At 53.7% G+C, this 18,343-nt stretch overlaps 9 protein-coding genes across 9 annotated transcripts; 5 read left to right on the top strand and 4 right to left on the bottom strand.

The window, feature by feature from the left end:
- Positions 1-161: 161 nt before the first annotated feature.
- On the bottom strand, positions 162-963 carry BKA58DRAFT_167719 (Cnl2/NKP2 family protein-domain-containing protein). The gene is made up of 2 exons (XM_046165106.1): positions 572-963; positions 162-521 (listed from the first exon to the last, which is right to left on the bottom strand). The coding sequence occupies exons 1-2, from the start codon at positions 878-880 to the stop codon at positions 255-257; spliced, it is 576 nt and encodes a 191-aa protein (XP_046024789.1). The 5' UTR covers positions 881-963; the 3' UTR covers positions 162-254.
- A 1-nt stretch (position 964) lies between these two features.
- On the top strand, positions 965-2,668 carry BKA58DRAFT_167640 (MRG-domain-containing protein). The gene is made up of 4 exons (XM_046165102.1): positions 965-1,436; positions 1,649-1,880; positions 1,938-2,325; positions 2,378-2,668. Exons 1-4 carry the CDS (start codon positions 1,270-1,272, stop codon positions 2,557-2,559), a joined length of 969 nt encoding a protein of 322 aa, XP_046024788.1. The 5' UTR covers positions 965-1,269; the 3' UTR covers positions 2,560-2,668.
- On the bottom strand, positions 2,669-3,758 carry BKA58DRAFT_167674 (P-loop containing nucleoside triphosphate hydrolase protein). The gene has a single exon (XM_046165104.1). It carries the CDS (start codon positions 3,518-3,520, stop codon positions 2,777-2,779), a length of 744 nt encoding a protein of 247 aa, XP_046024787.1. The 5' UTR covers positions 3,521-3,758; the 3' UTR covers positions 2,669-2,776.
- BKA58DRAFT_167686 (uncharacterized protein) lies at positions 3,663-6,196 on the top strand. The gene is made up of 6 exons (XM_046165105.1): positions 3,663-3,888; positions 3,938-4,144; positions 4,201-4,354; positions 4,432-4,879; positions 4,928-5,338; positions 5,387-6,196. The coding sequence occupies exons 1-6, from the start codon at positions 3,805-3,807 to the stop codon at positions 5,961-5,963; spliced, it is 1,881 nt and encodes a 626-aa protein (XP_046024786.1). The 5' UTR covers positions 3,663-3,804; the 3' UTR covers positions 5,964-6,196.
- A 21-nt stretch (positions 6,197-6,217) lies between these two features.
- Positions 6,218-8,125, top strand: BKA58DRAFT_167656 (uncharacterized protein). Its single transcript, XM_046165103.1, has 2 exons — positions 6,218-7,033; positions 7,130-8,125. Exons 1-2 carry the CDS (start codon positions 6,472-6,474, stop codon positions 8,092-8,094), a joined length of 1,527 nt encoding a protein of 508 aa, XP_046024785.1. The 5' UTR covers positions 6,218-6,471; the 3' UTR covers positions 8,095-8,125.
- Positions 8,126-10,877: 2,752 nt separating this feature from the next.
- BKA58DRAFT_384084 (uncharacterized protein) lies at positions 10,878-12,171 on the bottom strand. Its single transcript, XM_046170233.1, has one exon. The coding sequence runs from the start codon at positions 11,974-11,976 to the stop codon at positions 10,996-10,998; it is 981 nt and encodes a 326-aa protein (XP_046024784.1). The 5' UTR covers positions 11,977-12,171; the 3' UTR covers positions 10,878-10,995.
- Positions 12,172-12,292: 121 nt separating this feature from the next.
- BKA58DRAFT_360239 (uncharacterized protein) lies at positions 12,293-15,291 on the top strand. The gene is made up of 7 exons (XM_046168751.1): positions 12,293-12,498; positions 12,583-12,588; positions 12,659-12,772; positions 12,830-12,997; positions 13,125-13,296; positions 13,527-14,615; positions 14,727-15,291. Exons 1-7 carry the CDS (start codon positions 12,454-12,456, stop codon positions 14,924-14,926), a joined length of 1,794 nt encoding a protein of 597 aa, XP_046024783.1. The 5' UTR covers positions 12,293-12,453; the 3' UTR covers positions 14,927-15,291.
- A 2-nt stretch (positions 15,292-15,293) lies between these two features.
- BKA58DRAFT_420598 (sphingosine-1-phosphate lyase 1) lies at positions 15,294-17,339 on the top strand. The gene is made up of 2 exons (XM_046172743.1): positions 15,294-15,548; positions 15,614-17,339. Exons 1-2 carry the CDS (start codon positions 15,451-15,453, stop codon positions 17,217-17,219), a joined length of 1,704 nt encoding a protein of 567 aa, XP_046024782.1. The 5' UTR covers positions 15,294-15,450; the 3' UTR covers positions 17,220-17,339.
- A 1-nt stretch (position 17,340) lies between these two features.
- Positions 17,341-18,292, bottom strand: BKA58DRAFT_429208 (50S ribosomal protein L16). Its single transcript, XM_046173031.1, has 2 exons — positions 18,157-18,292; positions 17,341-18,107 (listed from the first exon to the last, which is right to left on the bottom strand). The coding sequence occupies exons 1-2, from the start codon at positions 18,230-18,232 to the stop codon at positions 17,440-17,442; spliced, it is 744 nt and encodes a 247-aa protein (XP_046024781.1). The 5' UTR covers positions 18,233-18,292; the 3' UTR covers positions 17,341-17,439.
- Between the last annotated feature and the right edge of the window lie 51 nt (positions 18,293-18,343).

The raw sequence follows: 18,343 nt of genomic DNA, 5'->3' as shown, positions 1-18,343 counted from the left end.
GAATGGCGTCTGCTGCTCGGCGTAGTGCGGGATCGCACAGATATCTCTGTAGGCGTACTGCTTGCCTGACCAGCATGAATAGTGCGCAAGCGTACCCTCGTTATGTGTTCGATAGCCTTGGGCGGTAATGCGCAGTTTTGCCAGCTCGAGCAGGGTGTGTGATCCCAGTCGAAGACTGAACCGTTCGACCGCTAGCATGCCCTCCATGTTTGTACGGTGTATTCGTCAAGACGATCCTCGGATATTCGCAATTCTCATTCTGTTGGTTCATCGCACGCAGCTTCAAGTCGCTTGAGCGTGGCCATGACTTCTTCTCCAATGTTTTCCCCACTGGATGACGGAGCGAAGCGGCCATGTCGCAGTTCACTGAGGGCGCCAACGACTTCTTGGACCTCAGCCAAAGCCCGTCTGTTCTCTTGCTCTATCTCTGCGATCTGGGCCTCGAGGCTTTGGCATGCTTCTTCGATGTCGGAGTGGACGGTCTGTAGAGTGTGCGGTTTCTTGCGACTTTGGCCGGAGAGCTGGTGGTTGTCAGCGCAGTACGCGGCAGTCTCTTACATTGATGCAGTACCTCCTGTTCCAGTTGAAGCGCAATCGGGTCCAGACCGGCGATGGTCGCATCGTCGATTTGGCGCCTCTCCCGAGCGTACTCGCGCCTCAACTGTTTAGACCGTTTGACCTCATCGATGATGTCCTGACGGATCAGCTCGATGTCCTTGTCGCGTATGTGCTGAAGCTCGCGATATATTTCCTGCACAGCGGGGTTGGAGCGGTGTGCGCGTGGGAAGATGTCGGTGAAGTCGCGTAGGGTGGTGAAGTCGCGCAGGGGAGCAGGTGCGAGGAGGAAGTCACCGAGGATCTTGGCCTCTTGCGATGGCATGATTATAGTGGTAGAAGTTGATTTTAGACCGGGTAGTGCCCAGGAAAATGACTGATATGGCAGTGTTGATGGTGGGATGCCCAATGAAGGAGGGCCATAGGAAAGCGCGACGACGCGTTGTGGCCCGTGCCCAGAAAACTCCCGTGAGACGTGCCTGGACGACTCCAAGCAAACGTCGACTGAACCGTCTTTCACCGAGCTTGTCGACTATATCCGGTTATCAGGCGACGCTCACTCCAGTCTCGCGGCGCAGAGAATCTCACTTGTTGTATAACTCCAGGGCTGTCACGAAGACGCGCTACGTGGACGTGCAATCTCTCGCACCCTTACCGCTTCCTTCCTGACTACCAAACCCATCAACATCAATTTCATCACATTCCATCGCAATCATGGCGCCCGCAGCTGCGCCAGAACCTGCCTTCAAGAAAGATGAGAAGGTCTTTTGTTTTCACCATGAGTTGCTATACGAGGCCAAAGTGCTCGAAGTTAGGCCTGTAGAAGAAGACAAGAAGAACGGCTTCGAATACAGGGTACACTACAAGGGCTGGAAGAACACGTACGTATCTTCGATTCGTTTGAGTCTGCATCCATCTACTTGCCACCACGCCTCCCACTGCAGAAGTCACGTTTGCCTTTGCATACACTTCACTCTTACCCATGTACTACACATCTACTACTCATTTGCAGCGGCACATCATCTTGATCCACTCTTCTAAACATTCAACAACTCGCGGCTTGCTTTTGAGATCGCTAGCTAACGCATCGCAGCTGGGACGACTGGGTTCCTGAGGATCGGCTTCGCAAGCTGTCTCCCGAGAACCGGGAGTTGGCCAATAACCTCAGGCACGAGATGCTGGCTGCCCAGCGTGCCGCAAGAGCCCAGCCTGCACCTGCGAAAAAGAAGGCACAAGGTTCGGCGCGCGGTAGCGAGGAGCGCCAAACCTCCGTCACTGCTGCCCCACGTGGTCAGAAGAGGGTGCGTGACAATGACTTAGAGAAGGTATATATCCCAGCATTTCGCCCTACGCTTTCCAACGCGCTCTCTAACTCCCATTAGGAAGAAGCATTCCAGAACAAGCTGGCTGTCAGGATCTACATGCCAGATAGGCTAAAGAGCCTCCTAGTCGATGACTGGGAGAACATCACCAAGAACCTGCAGCTGGTCCAGCTGCCTTCAGCTTATCCTGCAGGCGTCATACTGGATGAGTACATGAAGCATGTCAAAGACAACAGCAACCGCACCAGCATCGAGCAAGACATTCTCGAGGAAGTCATAGCTGGATTGAAGGAGTACTTCAATAAGAGCGTCGGACGTCTTCTCTTGTATCGTTTTGAGCGCGAGCAATTCTACGACATCTGGACGCGCATCAACTCGCCGACCGATGACCTTGCGGCAAAACCGCTGGCTGACATCTATGGCGGCGAGCATCTTCTGCGTCTTCTGGGTATGCATCAATGAGTTATTGGATGTGGATATTGCTAACAAGGCTTTCACAGTCACCATGCCCGAACTCATCGCGCAAACCAACATGGACCACCAGGCTGTCACGCGCTTGCGCGAGGAGCTTAGCCAGATGACGACATGGCTCTCCAAAGAAGCGCAGATCAACACATTCTTTGTGCCTACCTATGAGAGCCCCGGACAGGCCTACATCGACAAGGTCAAGTCCAGCACCTAGAAAAGCGGTGACTCCAACATTTGATAGAACGGCCGTTTCGCTTTGACATTTGTGTATCATCACTTCTGCATGGCTGGTGGGTTAGGGCATTGTCTAATGGCGCATAGGCGTTCTTGAGTAGTAACATCCAGGTACGGGATTGGGGTGTGCAGTCCTTAGTCGTAAAGCTCCAAAGTGATATGGATACAAGCATAATAATACAGACTCGAAAAAATGCTTAAGTCTTCTTGACGACGTCCTCTAGTAACCCAGCAGCCCAATGCAAACATCTTGTCATATCGCCTTCCGCTTCTTTCGGCATGCCATATATGCCAACGCTCTCGCAGAATTTCTCATCCAGCTCCCCATCCACATCTCCGTTCTTGAACAAGAACTTGTGATCCTTTACATAGTTCGGCCACACAATGTCGTCTACATAGCCCGGCGGATCTTGCCAGAAGCCCTCGAGCGTCACATAGCCACTCCTCGCCTCTCTCCTCCGCTTGGCAGTCTCATAGCTCGTCCGTAAGAAGAGTCTGACATCGAAGATCTCACGAATATCCTTCATATCCTCCGAAAAGAGCAAGAAGCCATCAACGATGCATATACGTCGCCCTTCCCACTCCGGCTTACTTCTCAGCCACCCCAACACATCATCTTTTAACTTCTGGATCACAGTGTCCGGGACGCCATGTTCGCCTACGCTGTTCTGGTCTTCCTGACTGACTAGCCATTCTGGACTGTTACCATGCTCTTTGATGTGCTGCAGTGCTTGTTTGAGCGCGGGTAAATTGAGCGACTCTATGCAATCCCAGTCTTGGACGCCGTTCTTGACGGGGATCTCGGCGTCGGTGAGGTAGAAATCATCGAGGTGCAAGATGAAGAGTTTTGAGAGAGGGAAAACGTCGCGGAGGAGCCGGGAGAGAGTTGTTTTGCCGGAGGACGAGGGGCCTGAGATGCCGACTAGGAGGGGTCGTGGCATGGTGGTTGGAGGGCCGCGGGGTACCGGCAGTCTGGTCGCGCCTTCCTTTGAAGATGTATTGACGGTCCACGATTACGGTAACTCGAGTAGATATTGTCTACTCACCCCCTCACACGACATGCCTACCTTCACACGTGTGAATGGTGGGGCTATCGGCGTCTGATCGCCCACCGGCCCGCTAGTTCCCCATGTTGCGCGACGCGACTGCGACAGCCACCATCTGAAGGCCTTCCCTGCAGCTCCCCACGACAAATATTCCAAAGTCTCCCACACGCACCAGCACCATGGAGCCGTCACCGCTGACGCAGGACACGCGGCCGGAAATCTTCCAACCCAAAATCATCCACCTCTACGAAACCCTCTTCAAAGTGTGTCCTCTCGGAACACTTGCGCCCGCACTGTGCTAATCAGACCCAGGAAGACGATGAAGATGTCGAGCTATCCGAAGGCTTCTGGCAGGAATTCTTTCTTCACCGACCCGATTCCGCCGGTTTGAAGCGCATACTCGGCTCGGTTGCGCCCGACGAGATGCTGCACCAGCAGGCGCATAGCCAGCAACTGTTTCGGCAAGCCATCCTGCGCGTCAAGCAAGCCAGAGCGCCCGCCGACGAAATCGCCCTCGAGGTACTCCATGCCCCGCACTCGCACACACACCCGTATTCCATGCGCTTACCGCTTAGACCTTGACAGTCTTCCTCGATGCCGCGCTTACGAAGAAATACACGAATCCTAGCTCCGATGTTATAGCTGTTCTTACGGGGCTCAATGATGCGGATGCTGTTATGATGGATTTTGTTGCGGTGCTGGATGGGGTGATTAGGGGTGGGAGGGATGGTATGTGCGGAGGGGATGTTCTGGAGGGACTGTCCCGAGGAATGAGTATTACAAGGAAACAGGCTGACCAAGAGCAGTTCCTTTGCGCCTGAGGGCTGTCCGAGCCGCTCTCTCCATAACCGCTGCTGGCTTTCAGACTGCGCTTCCGTCGTACTTTACACATCGCGACCTCTTCCCCTCGCTCATGAAGTACATCCAAGATTGCGACGACAGCACTCAAGTCCTCCCCGCGCTCTACCTCCTCGGCCTCCTCACGAACTACAACAAATTCGAGTTTCAGAATCCGTATAGGCTGCGGCTAGACGACTTTGTCAACGAGGCTATCATACAGGACATGGTCGCTTGTTTTGGAAATACATGTACGAAGCTGCGCGACGCCTATGTGGCTGTACAGGACGATATGCCAGAAGGCTGGTCACTGGGCTCGACGCTGAGTTATATTGGTCTGGGTGCTCTTGCTCCCAGCTCTCGGCCAACGACACCCGTGCCAGCTCCGGAGGACGCCAAGTCGCTCTTTGCTGCACTGTAAGAACTCATGGCTGCAATCACTGCTCATGGCTAACATTTGTCAAGACCAGGACCTGAAATTGGCGTACTACTCTCTACATACGACTTCGCCAACGCCAACAAAGTCTTCTGCTTCAACCTAGTCAAGTCTGCTCCAGCGGATAAGAGCGAGCCGTCGCCACTCAGCGCATACCTCTCCTTAACTTCCTACATGTTTCAACACGCGCATCGGTCTGCCAGGGCCGCACTATACACATACCTCAGCCTCTTCGTGCTGCAAATCCTTGTCGAAGATCGAGAGCTCGCCAAGCGCCTATGCAGTGACGAGTCGAAGCTTTCAGTGCGGTTGTGCCGTCAGAGACAGCCCTATCTGCCAGCAGTGAGGGGCGATCGTGTCCCTGCCGCTGTCATCCTGGACATGATGTCCGACGCCATCAGCCATAATCTGCGGAGGCGTTTAGATGTCGACTTTTACATGTGAGTTTCTGTACCAATCTGACACATGCCTGGCTAATTCACACCCAGCCTCTGTCTCGGCGTTCTGTTACGTCTCCTTTCGCACCTCAGCCGAACCAAGACCCGCATTACATACCATTGGTCGGAGTTGTGGCGGACCCTGCTGTCCTTCGTCCGCTTCCTCACCACCTACGAAAGCGATATCAAATCCAACTACAAATCCAACGGAATGATCAACATACTTGTCAATCTACTCGCCTTTGCACTGTCTAGCGGAGAGAACTTCCTGCCGGACCCTGCATCGTACGACGACTTATTCTACAAGCTCGTCGAAAGCGGCGATACGTTGATCAAGTTCAGAGACACATTTGGTTTGTCGGGTCAATCAGACTCCATGCAGACGCTCATCAACGTGTCGTCGCATTACCAGTCCCTGCTGGAGAGCAATGGAAAAGCGCGGTCCAAGCATCTTAGCCCACAAGAAGTCAGCACCGTCATCAAGCAGGGGTACGAGACGTTATCAATCGACGCGAGCGAGGGTTTGGATCGTTGGGAAAAGTATCGGGAGGCGGACTTCAAGTCCCTGCTGAAGAAGATTGCTAGAGCAGCGGTAGAAGATGCCAAAGCGTTGAATGACGACAATTGAGGCTGGAAACGGCACAATCGCAGTCCTCAAACCGACCACTGTGGTGGCAACACGCGCGTTCAAATACCGAGTACGAATCAACAAACAACCATGCGAAACATTCCACTTGAGCAAGTCTGGTTGTTCAGCTGTATTGGGGTGGATCAACATGAGGGGTCACACATCCCGTGGTTGTTGAGCGATCCAGGGTAGCGATCCACAACACGTACCCATACACATGAGTGATGTCGAGTGCTGATGAGAACATGATTGTCTATATTGTGAGGGGCCTGACGGTGACTTGGTCTGGTTTTCGTCGACATGTAATGCCAGTACGCATTGGCCAGACGCCGACTTGATACATTCCGTTCCTTCCTCGATTCTCTTGCATTTTGATCTCTCTTCAATCCCATTTGCAGTTCATTTCGATGGACTGAGTGTCTTCTTTCCTTTCATTCATAGCTTCATTGACCGCCATTCATCGCAATGGCTACAATATTGCGATGCAACGACGGCGTTCCATCGCGGCATGGTAGCAAGGTACGCAAACTCGCTCACCACATTTAGATATCCATTGACCCCGCATCAGGACACTATCGTCCCCGCTGGGAAGTCGAGCTCAAAAGCCGCATGGAAACGCTCACGGGCCGCCACCGTCAGTGACGAAGAGGACAAGGCAGCCCAACCATGTAATGCCTACAGTACCCCCATTGCGGATAGCTACACCAAACAGACTCAACCCTTCACATCGTCATCCTCTACATTGACATCGCCATCTCCCTCGCCTTCCACACCGAAATCATTCTCCAAACCCAGCATCCCTCAGCAAGTACACACAACACCCAACGGCTACCGTCTTGGGCCTGCCGGCAATGAAGGCTGGAGTTCTGATTCGTCGAGTGTGCATACTATACGGGCTTCCAGAAAAACCAATTCTGGAGCGTCTTCTCCGAGGAGGAAGACTACGATGAACGGAGGAGTTGGGGAAGGGGTACTTACCGTGCCTGCGCCGAATGAGAAGCCGGCTAAAAATGTTGTGGTGGAGTTCATGGGGTTGAAGCTGTGTCGGATTTGCGATGCTGTGCCTTACTGTGAGTAGCATTTGAGTGACGGATGAACGAAGAGGAGATGCAAGAACTGCGTCTTCCAGCCACACTTCTTGAATTTATTTGCTGACGTAAACACAGTACTCAGCACCCGCAACATGATCGATCGCGTCCAAGCCATCATCGAAGACGACTTCGCGCATGCGCCCGAGTCCCCCCTTTACGACACGCACTACATCTCTGCTGGGACACAGCACAAATACACCGACCGCGACCGCGCCCTCGTGGCCATCCTATCTTCTCTCCGCACCCTCCCTTTCGCACGGCAGCAACAGAACAACTGGTACCCCCAAGGTCTTGTCACCAAGGATGACAGCCTCGTACTATTCAACCACACAGCCGCTTACGGCGTAAAGCAAACCAATCTCTCTCTCAACGACTTCGTCGACTATGCACAGGCCTGGCTCTACATCCGCAACCCAGCCAACGTATCCGGCGTTGACCCCTCGGCCAAGAACTCCTGGCACATAATCGCGAATACGCTGAGCAAAGCCGGCGTCGACATTGGCAAAATCGACCTCCAGCTCTACACAGCGCTCACCACTGACCTAGAAGGCGACGACCTAACCTCCGCAATCGACGACATCATCGTCTGGTCCAAAGACGGCACACTCGACAACCGCCACGCCGCATGGCGCTCCCACGACACCACAAACGCAAAGAAAATAGTCGAAAGCCTGTCCTCCGACGGCATCCCCACCAACGGTTGCTCCGACGGCCTCTACTCCAAACGCTTCACACACAAGCACCCCCTCGGGCGCCCCCGCTCCGAGATCTCAGAAGACGAGAAGGCAGAGCTGCGCGCCGAGCGCGCTGCCCGCGTCACCGCTGAAGCCGCAGCGTATAAGCTAGAAGAACAGAAGAGGGAGAAGAGGGAGGCGGGGAGGGGGTGCCTGGGCAGGTTAGCCAGGTATTGGGGGAAGCGGAGGAGTATGGTGTGGTTTGTGTTGTTTATTGCGGTCTTCTTGATGGGGATTTGTGGGGTGGGGGTTTGGTTGATGTCTAGTGGGAAGAGTGTTTTTACTGCGGGTGGGGATGGGTATTAGGATTGAGATGGTGGTTGGGGGGATGGGTATTAGGATTGAGATGGTGGTTGGGGGGATGGGGTGGGGATGGAGTATGGCGTTTATGGATGGGATGGATAGGATTGTAATGGCAAGCGTCGTGTCCACACAAAGTCACGGAGTCACGGAGTCAATGGGAGGGTAGGCGCTGGCGTTGGTATTGGTGGTGCCAGTGAGAGTAAGATGGTAGACTTTTGCTATTTCTCTGCTTAGAGGTTCCTTGGGGTCCAAGGGCGTGGTATCAGCAACTTACTTTAAGAGATGCTTCGATACTAGACTTTTCTCTTAGATTACGGATATGAATGACAGCAAGATTTAAATCCTAGAACAATCCAACTCCGCTCATTCAACGAATAACGATTATTTACTAATACTTACCTTTTAACCTACAGAATTATTATACACCTATACACATACTCATACACATGCCTACCTCCCAACTCCCATACTAACATCTATAGGTACCCAGTATCTTAACAAGTCCCAAATATCCACTACCTCACAACCCCTACCCTAGCACCTCATCTCCGTGGTTCCGTGCTTTCCGCTCCGCCCACTCCGACTCCGCTCCGTGGCTCTTAGTACGCACACGCTATTATATTAGAACACGGACCAGCAGGTTCTAGATCTCTCTCGCGTGGTTGAGGGAATGCACGGGTGGATGGTAGAGTTCGTACCTGAAGATCTTCATTTCGCTTGGTACTGTTGGTGTGAGGGTTCGGCAAAGTAGTTCAGACTACTGGAATCGATACAACACTATCTTACAGGGGGGTGCTGAGCTGGTCACTGTATGGATATGATTGGGTGGAGTGGAGGGTGACTTGCTCACACGATCTACCATGGTTGGACTCGTCGAGAATCCATACCTGCGGGAAGATGTTTAGAGGACTGATGGATGGCTGTATAGGCAAGTGCAAGACATGCGCCGTGATACCACCCCCCTACAGAAGAGAAGGAAACCCGACACTCAACACCGCAATTTCCACGACACCACTCCCATCCACCCAAACAGTCCCATCGCATCGCATCGTAACTCATCTCATCCAGGAGAAAAAAACGGTTCACTAGCGGTTCTCACGCTATTCTTAGCCTCAAAAGCAATCCCATCCCAATCCCTCCCGATCCCGTATCTACATCTCCCAGACCACGCGGTTCGCGTTCCAGAACACCACACTAAGCCGCCAACCCTGGCAAGCCGCGTTTCGTTAGCACTCCCGCGTGAAAAACCTCCATTGCTGACTGCATCAACGAGATCCGGACGCGTCCTCGCTAAAAGCTAGTAGAACTAGTTGAAATATGCAATTTGCCGTGTTTGCGCTTGTTCAGGTACGATGACGACGTGTATGCGGACGAGGATGGTGCTGGTTCCTACGCGTTCGTTCGTGTTGTCTAGTTCGGCGATTGGGCAAATGGAGGCTTGAGCGCCTCCATCGCCGGCCGGGTAGTGAGCTCGGTAGAAATTCAAGTGTACTGCAGGTACGAGGAAAAAAAGCAAAAGAAAACCGAGTTCTACCGGGCTTGCAGGCTCTGAGACGAAAAGACCAGGAACATGTGAAGTCGGTTTGCGCTAGAGTCGTAGAGACACGAACACGATACGAACAGCACCCGTATGTTTTGTACCTAGGTATCGATTGTGGAGATTGAAGCCGGGTCTACTGCTGTTCTAGATATGGAGGGAGGAGGTTGTCACACGAATTGTTTGGATGTATGGCCGAAACTTGCGCTGCGATGCGAATATCCTCCGACGCATCTGACAGCTGTCACATTTCGCGACTCTGACTCTGCAGAGAAAATGGTCCGCTGTGGCTTATTTTCAGAAAACGCATTCCCCACTGACCCCCATGCTGTGTCGCAAACACAACACAGACGAAGCGGGGGTGTTCGAACGAACATGAAACTGAAACGAAAAGAAGACACGCGTTTGAAGATACCTTGCTTCTGTTACAACCGTTCCATGACGTACAGCCTCACCTTACCATTCCCAGTACTGCTAAGCCGGCCGTACTTCGTATCCTGAGTCTGCCAGTCTGACATCTCGGCGGTTCTGTCCCTCGATTCCGAGTAGACATCGAGAGGAGAATCCGGATCTGACGTCCTATTACGGAAGTGGCCATGGCTAAATTGCGCACCCGCTTTGGATGTAGGCTACGGCCATTGTAGATTGCGCCTCCAGCTTGAGGTAAGCTTGGTGGCTGGGTGGTCCGAGGCCATGGCGGTGATGTCATGGTTGCTGCACATGCACACGGATATGCAAGTGAGGACCGTTGCATGTAGGTGGAGGCAAAAACGAAGGCAAGTGGTGGAAGGCGTTTTGACTGTTGATGTAATCTAGGGTTATTTCGGGATCTTGGACGTTTGTTGGTTGCTTGCTTTCCGAGACCCTGGTTGTCATTTGGTGGTTGTGTTCGCGTAGACTTGCGGTGTTGCCGGCACCGGGCCCTTGTCATGTGCGGTCGGTGGCTGTGGGCTGTCCCGCACGTACCGCAGTTCTTTTCGATCGGCAGACGATCCTGTCACATGGCCAAGTCATGTTGATCGCAAGGTGGGATTTGGGTAAGACTTGCACTGCTTGCGTGGGTCGAGTCGAAAAGAGTGTGATTTGCAGTGTTTAATATAGTGATATGCAAGTAAAAATGTAGTGTCGGTCCGCTCCGATTGATAGAGCGGAGTGAGGATATGTAGATTTGGTAATAGTTAAAGTAATAGTAAATGCAATGCAATGCTAGGGATTGTCTCGTCCAGGACAATAGGATATGCAAATGTGGTATCATGGAAAGTGACAAATAAAACACCGAGAAATGCTATGTAGATGTAACGCCGCATGCGTTTGTCTTCGTCTCATCCCGCTCTGTACAGTTCGTAATCATGCGTGCCGTCAACTCATCAACTGCTGTCCTCGCTGATCGTCGCATCGCTCGCCGACGATACTGACGACTTGTTGTCAGAGGGTAGGGGACCGAGTGTCCAGCGCCAGTCCCTCGTCCGCTTCCGTCGTCCAGCGACGGGAGTTTCGGGAGCTGAATCACTGTCGTCGTCGTCCGAGGATGAAGAGTCGCGTTTCTCGCCTGTGCGTGGAGACTTTGGTCTTGGTGAGCTCTCCGCAGACGACGATGTGCTGATGAGGGAGAGCTGAAGGGGCGATATGCTGGTTTCGGAGGGGTTCTTCAAAGCCTTCAGGCTTAGTGACGGCTGCGAGGTCGAGGCGTCAGAGTCGGTGGTCGTGGATGCGGTGGATGCGAGGGAGGAGAGAGTAGAGACGGAAGACTCAATGTCGGAGTGTGCGAGGGTGTATTTGGTGGTGGTGATCTCCTCCTCCAGTGGTGTGCGGAATGAGACGCGCTTCTCGGCGGGGAACATGGGCCGACTGGAGCCCATCTTGCGTGGTATTATCGAGCGTGCGGGGCTGTTGGAGAGGATCGAGGCGAGGTTGTGGGGTTGCTTGTAGGGTATTGAGAGGGTGGCCGAGTCGTTGGAGGCCGATGTGAGTGTGGAGGAGAGGGTAGACGCCGAACTTGGCGTTGATGCGCTGGTAGAGCCGCTGGTAGTGGCGGGCACGTCGCTCTCGATGGAGAGCTGGGGTCTTGAGGGACGCTGGAGGGTGGGCGCGGTCGCTGGGCGCTCATAGGCGTTGGAGAAGGTGTTGCGGACGGTTGGTGATACGGCACTGAGGGTTTCCAGACGGAGACTGGCACCTTTGCCCAGGATGCGCGGTTGCTCAGTGTTGATGGAGAGTTTGGGCCGTGGCGGGGCCTGGCGCGGAGGTATTATAGGCAGCGAGGTGGCCATACTGGACGTCATACTGGAAGTCATACTGGACATGGCAGATGATGCTGGGTGGGAAGGCTGAAGGGTGGACAGCATCATGTGGAGGGCGGGCAGCGCGTGTGCCGGGAGTGTGGCAGATGATGCTACTGCAAGTTCAACGGCAAGGGAGAATACAGGCAAACAGGCCGAGTGCTAGAGGGGCACATCGCTATTAAACAGATGGGACATGTCCTGCATGCCACCAACCGTCGTGGTGGATCCGCAGCGGCGCGCATCCATGGCATGGGTCCCAACGCGCGGAGGTGGACTTGGACACGAAGCGCCTGGCTGGGGCTGCTCCCAAAATACCCACTAGGCCGCTCCAAAGATAGATGCAGCGTGGCAAACATAATTGGGCTACCCGCGGCCGGCGCTTGGCACCACAGGCGGCGTTTCGAGCCTGGCCACACACGTCGCGCCTTCACGCGCGCTTCATCACCCGGCTGCATCTCCACCTTCGACGCACGCCGCTGAAACATTGCTGCTGCTTGCTGCAACGGCTGCACAACCACCGGCGCTTCTCTTGCCTCTGCTTCCATGAAGAAACTGAAACGACAGACCGACTCCGTCATAGTCCACTTTGTTCGTAAGCACCAGGCACAGCCTTCACGCCTTGGTCGCCCTAACTCGGCCTCACCTGGCTAACCTTCTGCTCGTATCCCACAGGACTACGTACGTACTTCTTACCGCGTGCGGCCGAGTCTGCGCATTTGAGTAACGTATACCGTGCCCCTCCCCACAGGACTGCTTCTACGCCAGCGTATTTGAACATGAAAACCCAGCATTACGACGCTTGCCACTGGCCGTGCAGCAAAAACAGATAGTCGTCACATGCAACTATGAGGCCCGCCGACGAGTACGATCCCTTGACTTTCGCCGTGCCCGTGTCATCGGTCGAGTCTGACTCTCCCAGGGCTTGCACAAGCTGCAGCTGATCCACGAAGCGAAGAAGGTCTGCCCAGATGTAGTCATCGTCCTGGGCGAAGATCTTACCCGCTTCCGGAATGCTTCCAAAGAACTGTATGCTTTCTTGCGGTCGTTTTCCTGGAACTCTCGTTGTGAACGCTTAGGCTTTGATGAGGTTTGTCGCTCTTTCCAGTCTCAACCCTCGTGTCTCAGCACCGCCACCTTTTCCAATCTCATTCTAGTCCCACTGTTTTTCATTCCCTCACCGTATCGTCTTTACGAGTCATGCTAAGTCAGGCCAGGTGTTTTTAGATGTCACCGACCTGATCGACTACAATGTCAGTATTCTCAATTCTAATGACCTCAGCAACGCCTTCTTTTGTCTTGACAGGAACGATCCCACTGTGGGGTTTCCTTACGATGCGACGCAGCTGACGGGTCATCTATACCCAAAAACGGCCTCTGAAGACTTAGGTAAGCTGCACACGACGTATACGGTGTGGCGTAGCAGAGCTATCTTCTTGATAGAATGGACCGCGAACGGCAAGGCTGACAGCCCTTGCTGAATCCTTGCGGCTACTGAGACCAGCAACCGTGCCTATAGGACTGCCACCAACAGTCTGTGATTCGATTATGCAGGTGCCCACCGTATGCGCCGTAAGATTCTGTGCATAGCAGACCGTTGGAGAACTGATCCAACGTAGGCACCACGCCCGATCTGCTGCACCTCCGATTGGCTCTAGGAAGCCATTTAGCTCACTACATACGAACTCGACTCGAGGCAGAGAAGGGCTACACGGCCACGGTTGGCATCTCTACCAACAAACTTCTGGCAAAGCTCGTTGGCAACATATATAAGCCCAAGGCTCAGACTACACTGGTCCCGCCCTATACCTCTACTGAAGACGATGGGAGTGTCGACAATGTGACTGCCTTCATCGACGATCATGAAGTTGGCAAAATTCCCGGCATAGGGTTCAAGATCGCACAAAAGCTTCGTACGCACCTACTGCAGAGGCCGGCAGAATTTGATGCTGGGCTGGTATATGGTGGTACTAAAGAGACTGTTCTTGTCCGCAATGTACGGACACATCCTGGCATCGGTCCGGAGACGCTCGAGCGAATACTTGGCGGCCCAGGCGTACCACATGGTACCGGAACCAAAGTGTGGGGTCTACTGAACGGCTGTGACGACACAGAAGTTGGCCAAGCTCGCGAGATACCGCGTCAAATCAGTATCGAAGATAGCTACATGCGCCTGGACACACTAGAAGCTGTGATCAAAGAGTTGCGCATGTTAGCCAAGAGACTGCTCGAGAGAATGCACACAGATCTACTAGAAGAAGATGACGATTCGCACGACTTATCCACGGCTCCAACTTCCGCTACTTCAAAGCCTATAAAGCGTTGGCTTGCTCACCCGAAAACACTCCGATTATCAACCCGACCACGCCCACCTCAGAACCCAGATGGTAGCCGCAATCGGTCCTTTGCACGTATATCTAAATCCACACCCATGCCAACCTTTGTCTTCAGCCTAAAAGAAGACATGGATACCGTGATTGACAAATTGCTTCACGAGACACTGCTACCGCTGTTTCGCAAGCTGCATCCTGAGAAGCGAGGCTGGAATTTGAGTCTTGTTAATGTCGCGGCGACGAACATGGCAGATGCAGCGAGTGAGAAGGGTGGGGTTGGGCGGGATATCAGTAAGATGTTTAAGCGGCAGGACGAGGTGCTGAAGCAGTGGAGGGTGGATGAAGAGCCAGCGATACTCGAAGAAGATTTTGTGAGTGAAGAGCATGTTCAAGTTGAAGAATCGCCATCACCAGACGAAGCGCCCTGGTTGCTAGCAGCGCGGCAGCAACGCGCAGAATACATGATGGACGAGGCTTGGCCGACAGGTGAGATACTACAGAGACAAGGTTCTGAGGATATGCCCACATCGTCACAGAAGATTGGGTCTCCTGTTGTTGAGGATGTCTGGGAGGAGGATGAGGAGGATATGGTAGAGGGCGATTCCTTCCGCTGCGAAGACTGTGGTGCTGTTATGCCGAGTTTTGCCATGGGCGCGCATTGGAGGTGGCATGCGCAGATGGAGTAGGCAGGTGGTTAGAAGGATGTCCGATTGTATTTGCCACAGGTAATATAATCCGGGTACTATGACTTTGATCTACTTCCACTCAGTGTCCAAGTCCTCCAAATGGCTGTTGTGTAGGCGCTGCTTCCCGAAGTGTAAAATGCAGGGTGGGTGAGGGGGTGGAGGCGGGGTGGACGTGGAATTCATCCGCAGCTCCATTGCCATCGCGTACCAGAACTTGGACATTTCGTTCATTGCCTCTTTCGCAAGTAATATAATCCGACTACTATGGCTTTGAAGCTACCTGCGAATGGCTGCTGTGTAGGAGTATTTTCCTGAAGAGGAAATGCCCCGCTCAGGATCTCGGACGCGGGTTCCTCGGCAGTCCGAAGCCGTTGCACCAGTGGCTGCGACATGTGATTGACGTACATGGCAAGCCCTCTTGCGAATGCTTAACCAGAGCGCCAACCCGCGACCCAAACTCCACATTCCTACTATCATGTCTTTGGCGTAGACTTGATTGATACCCTACTCACACTCAGCCCACGATGCCCGGCTCGTCGCGCTTGCCCGTCAGCCTCCGCGACACTTTCAATGCGCGGAAGAGCTCCGCTAATGGCCAGCTCGTCGCCTTGAACATCGATGTGTATGCGCCCCTCCCACCCGATAAGGATAAAGTGAATGAGCGGAGTACTGACATGAGATACTCAGCTTGCGCAACATCATCTTCGTCCTTTTCCTCCTGCGCTGGACACGCATTACCTTCTACCAACTCAAAGGACGCGGCATCTTCGGCTCCATCAGCGATGCCTACATTAGCATTCGCCGCTACCTTTACGGCGTCTTCCTACGACTTCCCGGCGTGCGCGACAAGGTACAGGCACAGGTGTCTGAATCGCTTCTGAAACTCGAACGCAAACTTGTTCCGAGCGGTCCCGGCGTCGAGCGCATCACCAGTCTGCCCAGCGAAGGATGGAGCGAAGAGGAGGTGCGCAAGAAGCTAGGCGAACTGGCCGACATGGAACATACCCGGTGGGAAGATGGAAGAGTCAGCGGTGCGGTATACCACGGTGGAGACGAGTTGATCAGGCTTCAGACGGAGGCGTTTGGCAAGTTCACTGTTGCGAACCCCATCCATCCGGATGTGTTCCCTGGCGTGAGGAAGATGGAAGCCGAGATTGTGGCCATGGTGCTCTCCCTCTTCAACGCACCTGACGATGCAGCGGGTGTTACAACGTCTGGCGGCACAGAGTCTATCCTCATGGCCTGTCTCTCCGCACGCAACAAGGCGTACGCTGAGCGTGGCGTCACTCAGCCTGAGATGATTCTGCCCGAAACCGCACATACGGCTTTCCGCAAGGCTTGCGAGTACTTCAAGATCAAGATGCACCTCGTGGCATGCAAAGCACCGAGCTACAAAGTCCACCTACCTTCTGTCTCTCGTCTCATCAACCCGAATACCGTCCTCCTCGTCGGCTCTGCACCCAACTTCCCCCATGGCATTATCGACGACATCTCCGGCCTCAGCAAACTCGCAGTCAAGAAGAAGATTCCTCTACATGTAGATTGCTGCCTGGGTTCCTTCATCATCCCCATGCTACCCAAGGCGGGTTTCGAATTCGAGCCCTTTGACTTCCGTCTGCCTGGTGTGACCAGCATCTCGTGCGACACGCACAAGTACGGCTTTGCGCCCAAGGGAAACTCGACCGTGCTCTACCGCTCCGACGTATACCGCAAGTACCAATACTTCATCTCCCCCGACTGGTCCGGCGGCGTATACGCATCCCCATCTATCGCTGGCTCGCGTCCCGGTGCCCTAATCGCAGGCTGCTGGGCTAGTCTCGTCAAGCAAGGAGCAAACGGCTACCTAGACGCCTGCCACAAGATCGTCGGAGGCATGAAGAAGATCGAAACCGCCATTCGCGAGAAGCCTGAACTTTCAGCTGACCTTAAGATCATCGGTCGCCCCATGGTTTCCGTCGTATCCTTCCTCTCAAACACCCTCGATATCTACGACATTGCTGATGGCATGTCGAGTAAAGGATGGCACTTGAATGCGCTTCAGAACCCGCCTGCTATTCACATTGCTGTCACTCTTCCTATTGTCGCGGTCGTAGATAAGCTTATTGAGGATCTTATTGAGGTTACTGAGGAGGTTAGAGATGCCGAGCGGAAGAGGATTGCAGAGGGCAAGGGTGCGAAGGGTGCTGTTAAGGGCGATACTGCTGCGTTGTATGGTGTAGCGGGAAGTCTGCCGAATAAGAGCGTTGTTGTGGATTTGGCAAAGGGGTTTTTGGACACTTTGTATAAGGCGTGAGGAGAGTTACCTACATACCCATTCATTATCTGATTCTGCATTCTTCGAGTTTGATTTGGTCATACTATCCATTGTCGATTTCGTAATTGTACAATTCAATACATGCTCTAGTACAATACGTGCTGCGTATCGCATTTGCACTTGGTAACATCGCCCATGCAGCTGGAGTATCAGACGATCTCAATTCTTCTTGTCCACAGCTTCTACCCTCAAGCTCCATCTACATCTCCACCCTCGGTCCATTCGATGGCGCAGACGAAGAAGCATCCGGCAACCTCGCCGCCGTCTGCTCAAGCGGCTCCTTCCTCCTCGGCCTCTTCAAATCCTCCTCCGTAATCCCGTTCAACCCAACCTTCGTAATCCCCATAACCGGCGCATCCCCCTTCTTCACAAACTCATACAACCCCGGCAACTTATTCCCCGCCAGCCTAAACGCATCCTTAACAACCTGCTCGTGCAAATCACCCTGAATCTCAAAGATGATCTTGCTCACCGCCACCCTCGCAGTCCAGCGATCGAAACTACCCTTTCCCTTTCCCATACGCACGTCGTTGCCGGAGGTGTAGACACCGATATTGGCGGCAATGCGCATGTAGAGACGGAATTTCATTCCACGCAGACGCTTGCGGATGGTTTCTTCGGCGATGCGGAGTTGTTGCGCGGAGATGCGGCGGTCGTGGTCGCGCATGCGTAGGCCGTAGTCACCCCAGACGACGGTTGTGCCGCGCATGCTGCCGCCCGTGGGAACGCGACATCGCCCTTTTCGCGACTTGCGTGATTCTCCGGCTTTGGGGGCGAGGTAGTTGAGAGCGGGACGGGTTGTGGAGAAGAGGCGGGTGGTGTTGGGAGTGGAGAGTTGGGGCTTAGATAGGCATGTCTGCTGGAGTACTGGAGGTTCGTTAGCATAGCTGTGAAAGGTGGGATTTAGGGGTCGTACGTGTGGGCCTTGACGCAGAGATGTTTATTCGACCGAATTGAGCCAGCAGGCTTTGTGATATCCTTGGTGGCGGCATGGCGTTGTGATGTTGGACCTGTACCAGGCCGTTCAGTAACTTTGGTGTCGAAGATCTGATGCCAAGACGTAGGTGTGGCTGCTGTGGCGCGCGCGGGGGTGTGGCGTCAAT

The sequence above is a fragment of the Alternaria rosae genome (assembly GCF_020736505.1).
Source record: "Alternaria rosae strain MPI-PUGE-AT-0040 chromosome Unknown BKA58scaffold_5, whole genome shotgun sequence".
NCBI lineage: Eukaryota > Fungi > Ascomycota > Dothideomycetes > Pleosporales > Pleosporaceae > Alternaria > Alternaria rosae.
Note: the sequence above shows the minus strand (reverse complement) of the source record. Positions and strands in the feature narration are given on the sequence as shown.

Bases quoted from the DNA above. Each gene is read 5' to 3' on its own strand.
- BKA58DRAFT_429208 (XM_046173031.1), bottom strand. From the start codon at position 18,232: ATGCCGCCACCAAGGATATCACAAAGCCTGCTGGCTCAATTCGGTCGA. The intron at 18,108-18,156 runs GTACGACCCCTA...ACGAACCTCCAG, and splicing joins CTCTGCGTCAAGGCCCACAC to TACTCCAGCAGACATGCCTA.
- BKA58DRAFT_384084 (XM_046170233.1), bottom strand. From the start codon at position 11,976: ATGATGCTGTCCACCCTTCAGCCTTCCCACCCAGCATCATCTGCCATG.
- BKA58DRAFT_167640 (XM_046165102.1), top strand. From the start codon at position 1,270: ATGGCGCCCGCAGCTGCGCCAGAACCTGCCTTCAAGAAAGATGAGAAG. The intron at 1,881-1,937 runs GTATATATCCCA...AACTCCCATTAG, and splicing joins GTGACAATGACTTAGAGAAG to GAAGAAGCATTCCAGAACAA. The intron at 2,326-2,377 runs GTATGCATCAAT...AGGCTTTCACAG, and splicing joins GCATCTTCTGCGTCTTCTGG to TCACCATGCCCGAACTCATC.
- BKA58DRAFT_360239 (XM_046168751.1), top strand. From the start codon at position 12,454: ATGAAGAAACTGAAACGACAGACCGACTCCGTCATAGTCCACTTT. The intron at 12,998-13,124 runs GTTTGTCGCTCT...AAGTCAGGCCAG, and splicing joins AACGCTTAGGCTTTGATGAG to GTGTTTTTAGATGTCACCGA. The intron at 13,297-13,526 runs GTAAGCTGCACA...GATCCAACGTAG, and splicing joins AACGGCCTCTGAAGACTTAG to GCACCACGCCCGATCTGCTG.
- BKA58DRAFT_167674 (XM_046165104.1), bottom strand. From the start codon at position 3,520: ATGCCACGACCCCTCCTAGTCGGCATCTCAGGCCCCTCGTCCTCCGGC.
- BKA58DRAFT_167656 (XM_046165103.1), top strand. From the start codon at position 6,472: ATGGTAGCAAGGTACGCAAACTCGCTCACCACATTTAGATATCCATTG. The intron at 7,034-7,129 runs GTGAGTAGCATT...ACGTAAACACAG, and splicing joins TTGCGATGCTGTGCCTTACT to TACTCAGCACCCGCAACATG.
- BKA58DRAFT_167719 (XM_046165106.1), bottom strand. From the start codon at position 880: ATGCCATCGCAAGAGGCCAAGATCCTCGGTGACTTCCTCCTCGCACCT. The intron at 522-571 runs GTACTGCATCAA...GACAACCACCAG, and splicing joins CGCTTCAACTGGAACAGGAG to CTCTCCGGCCAAAGTCGCAA.
- BKA58DRAFT_167686 (XM_046165105.1), top strand. From the start codon at position 3,805: ATGGAGCCGTCACCGCTGACGCAGGACACGCGGCCGGAAATCTTCCAA. The intron at 4,355-4,431 runs GTATGTGCGGAG...GACCAAGAGCAG, and splicing joins GATTAGGGGTGGGAGGGATG to TTCCTTTGCGCCTGAGGGCT. The intron at 4,880-4,927 runs GTAAGAACTCAT...ACATTTGTCAAG, and splicing joins AAGTCGCTCTTTGCTGCACT to ACCAGGACCTGAAATTGGCG.
- BKA58DRAFT_420598 (XM_046172743.1), top strand. From the start codon at position 15,451: ATGCCCGGCTCGTCGCGCTTGCCCGTCAGCCTCCGCGACACTTTCAAT. The intron at 15,549-15,613 runs GTATGCGCCCCT...TGAGATACTCAG, and splicing joins GTCGCCTTGAACATCGATGT to CTTGCGCAACATCATCTTCG.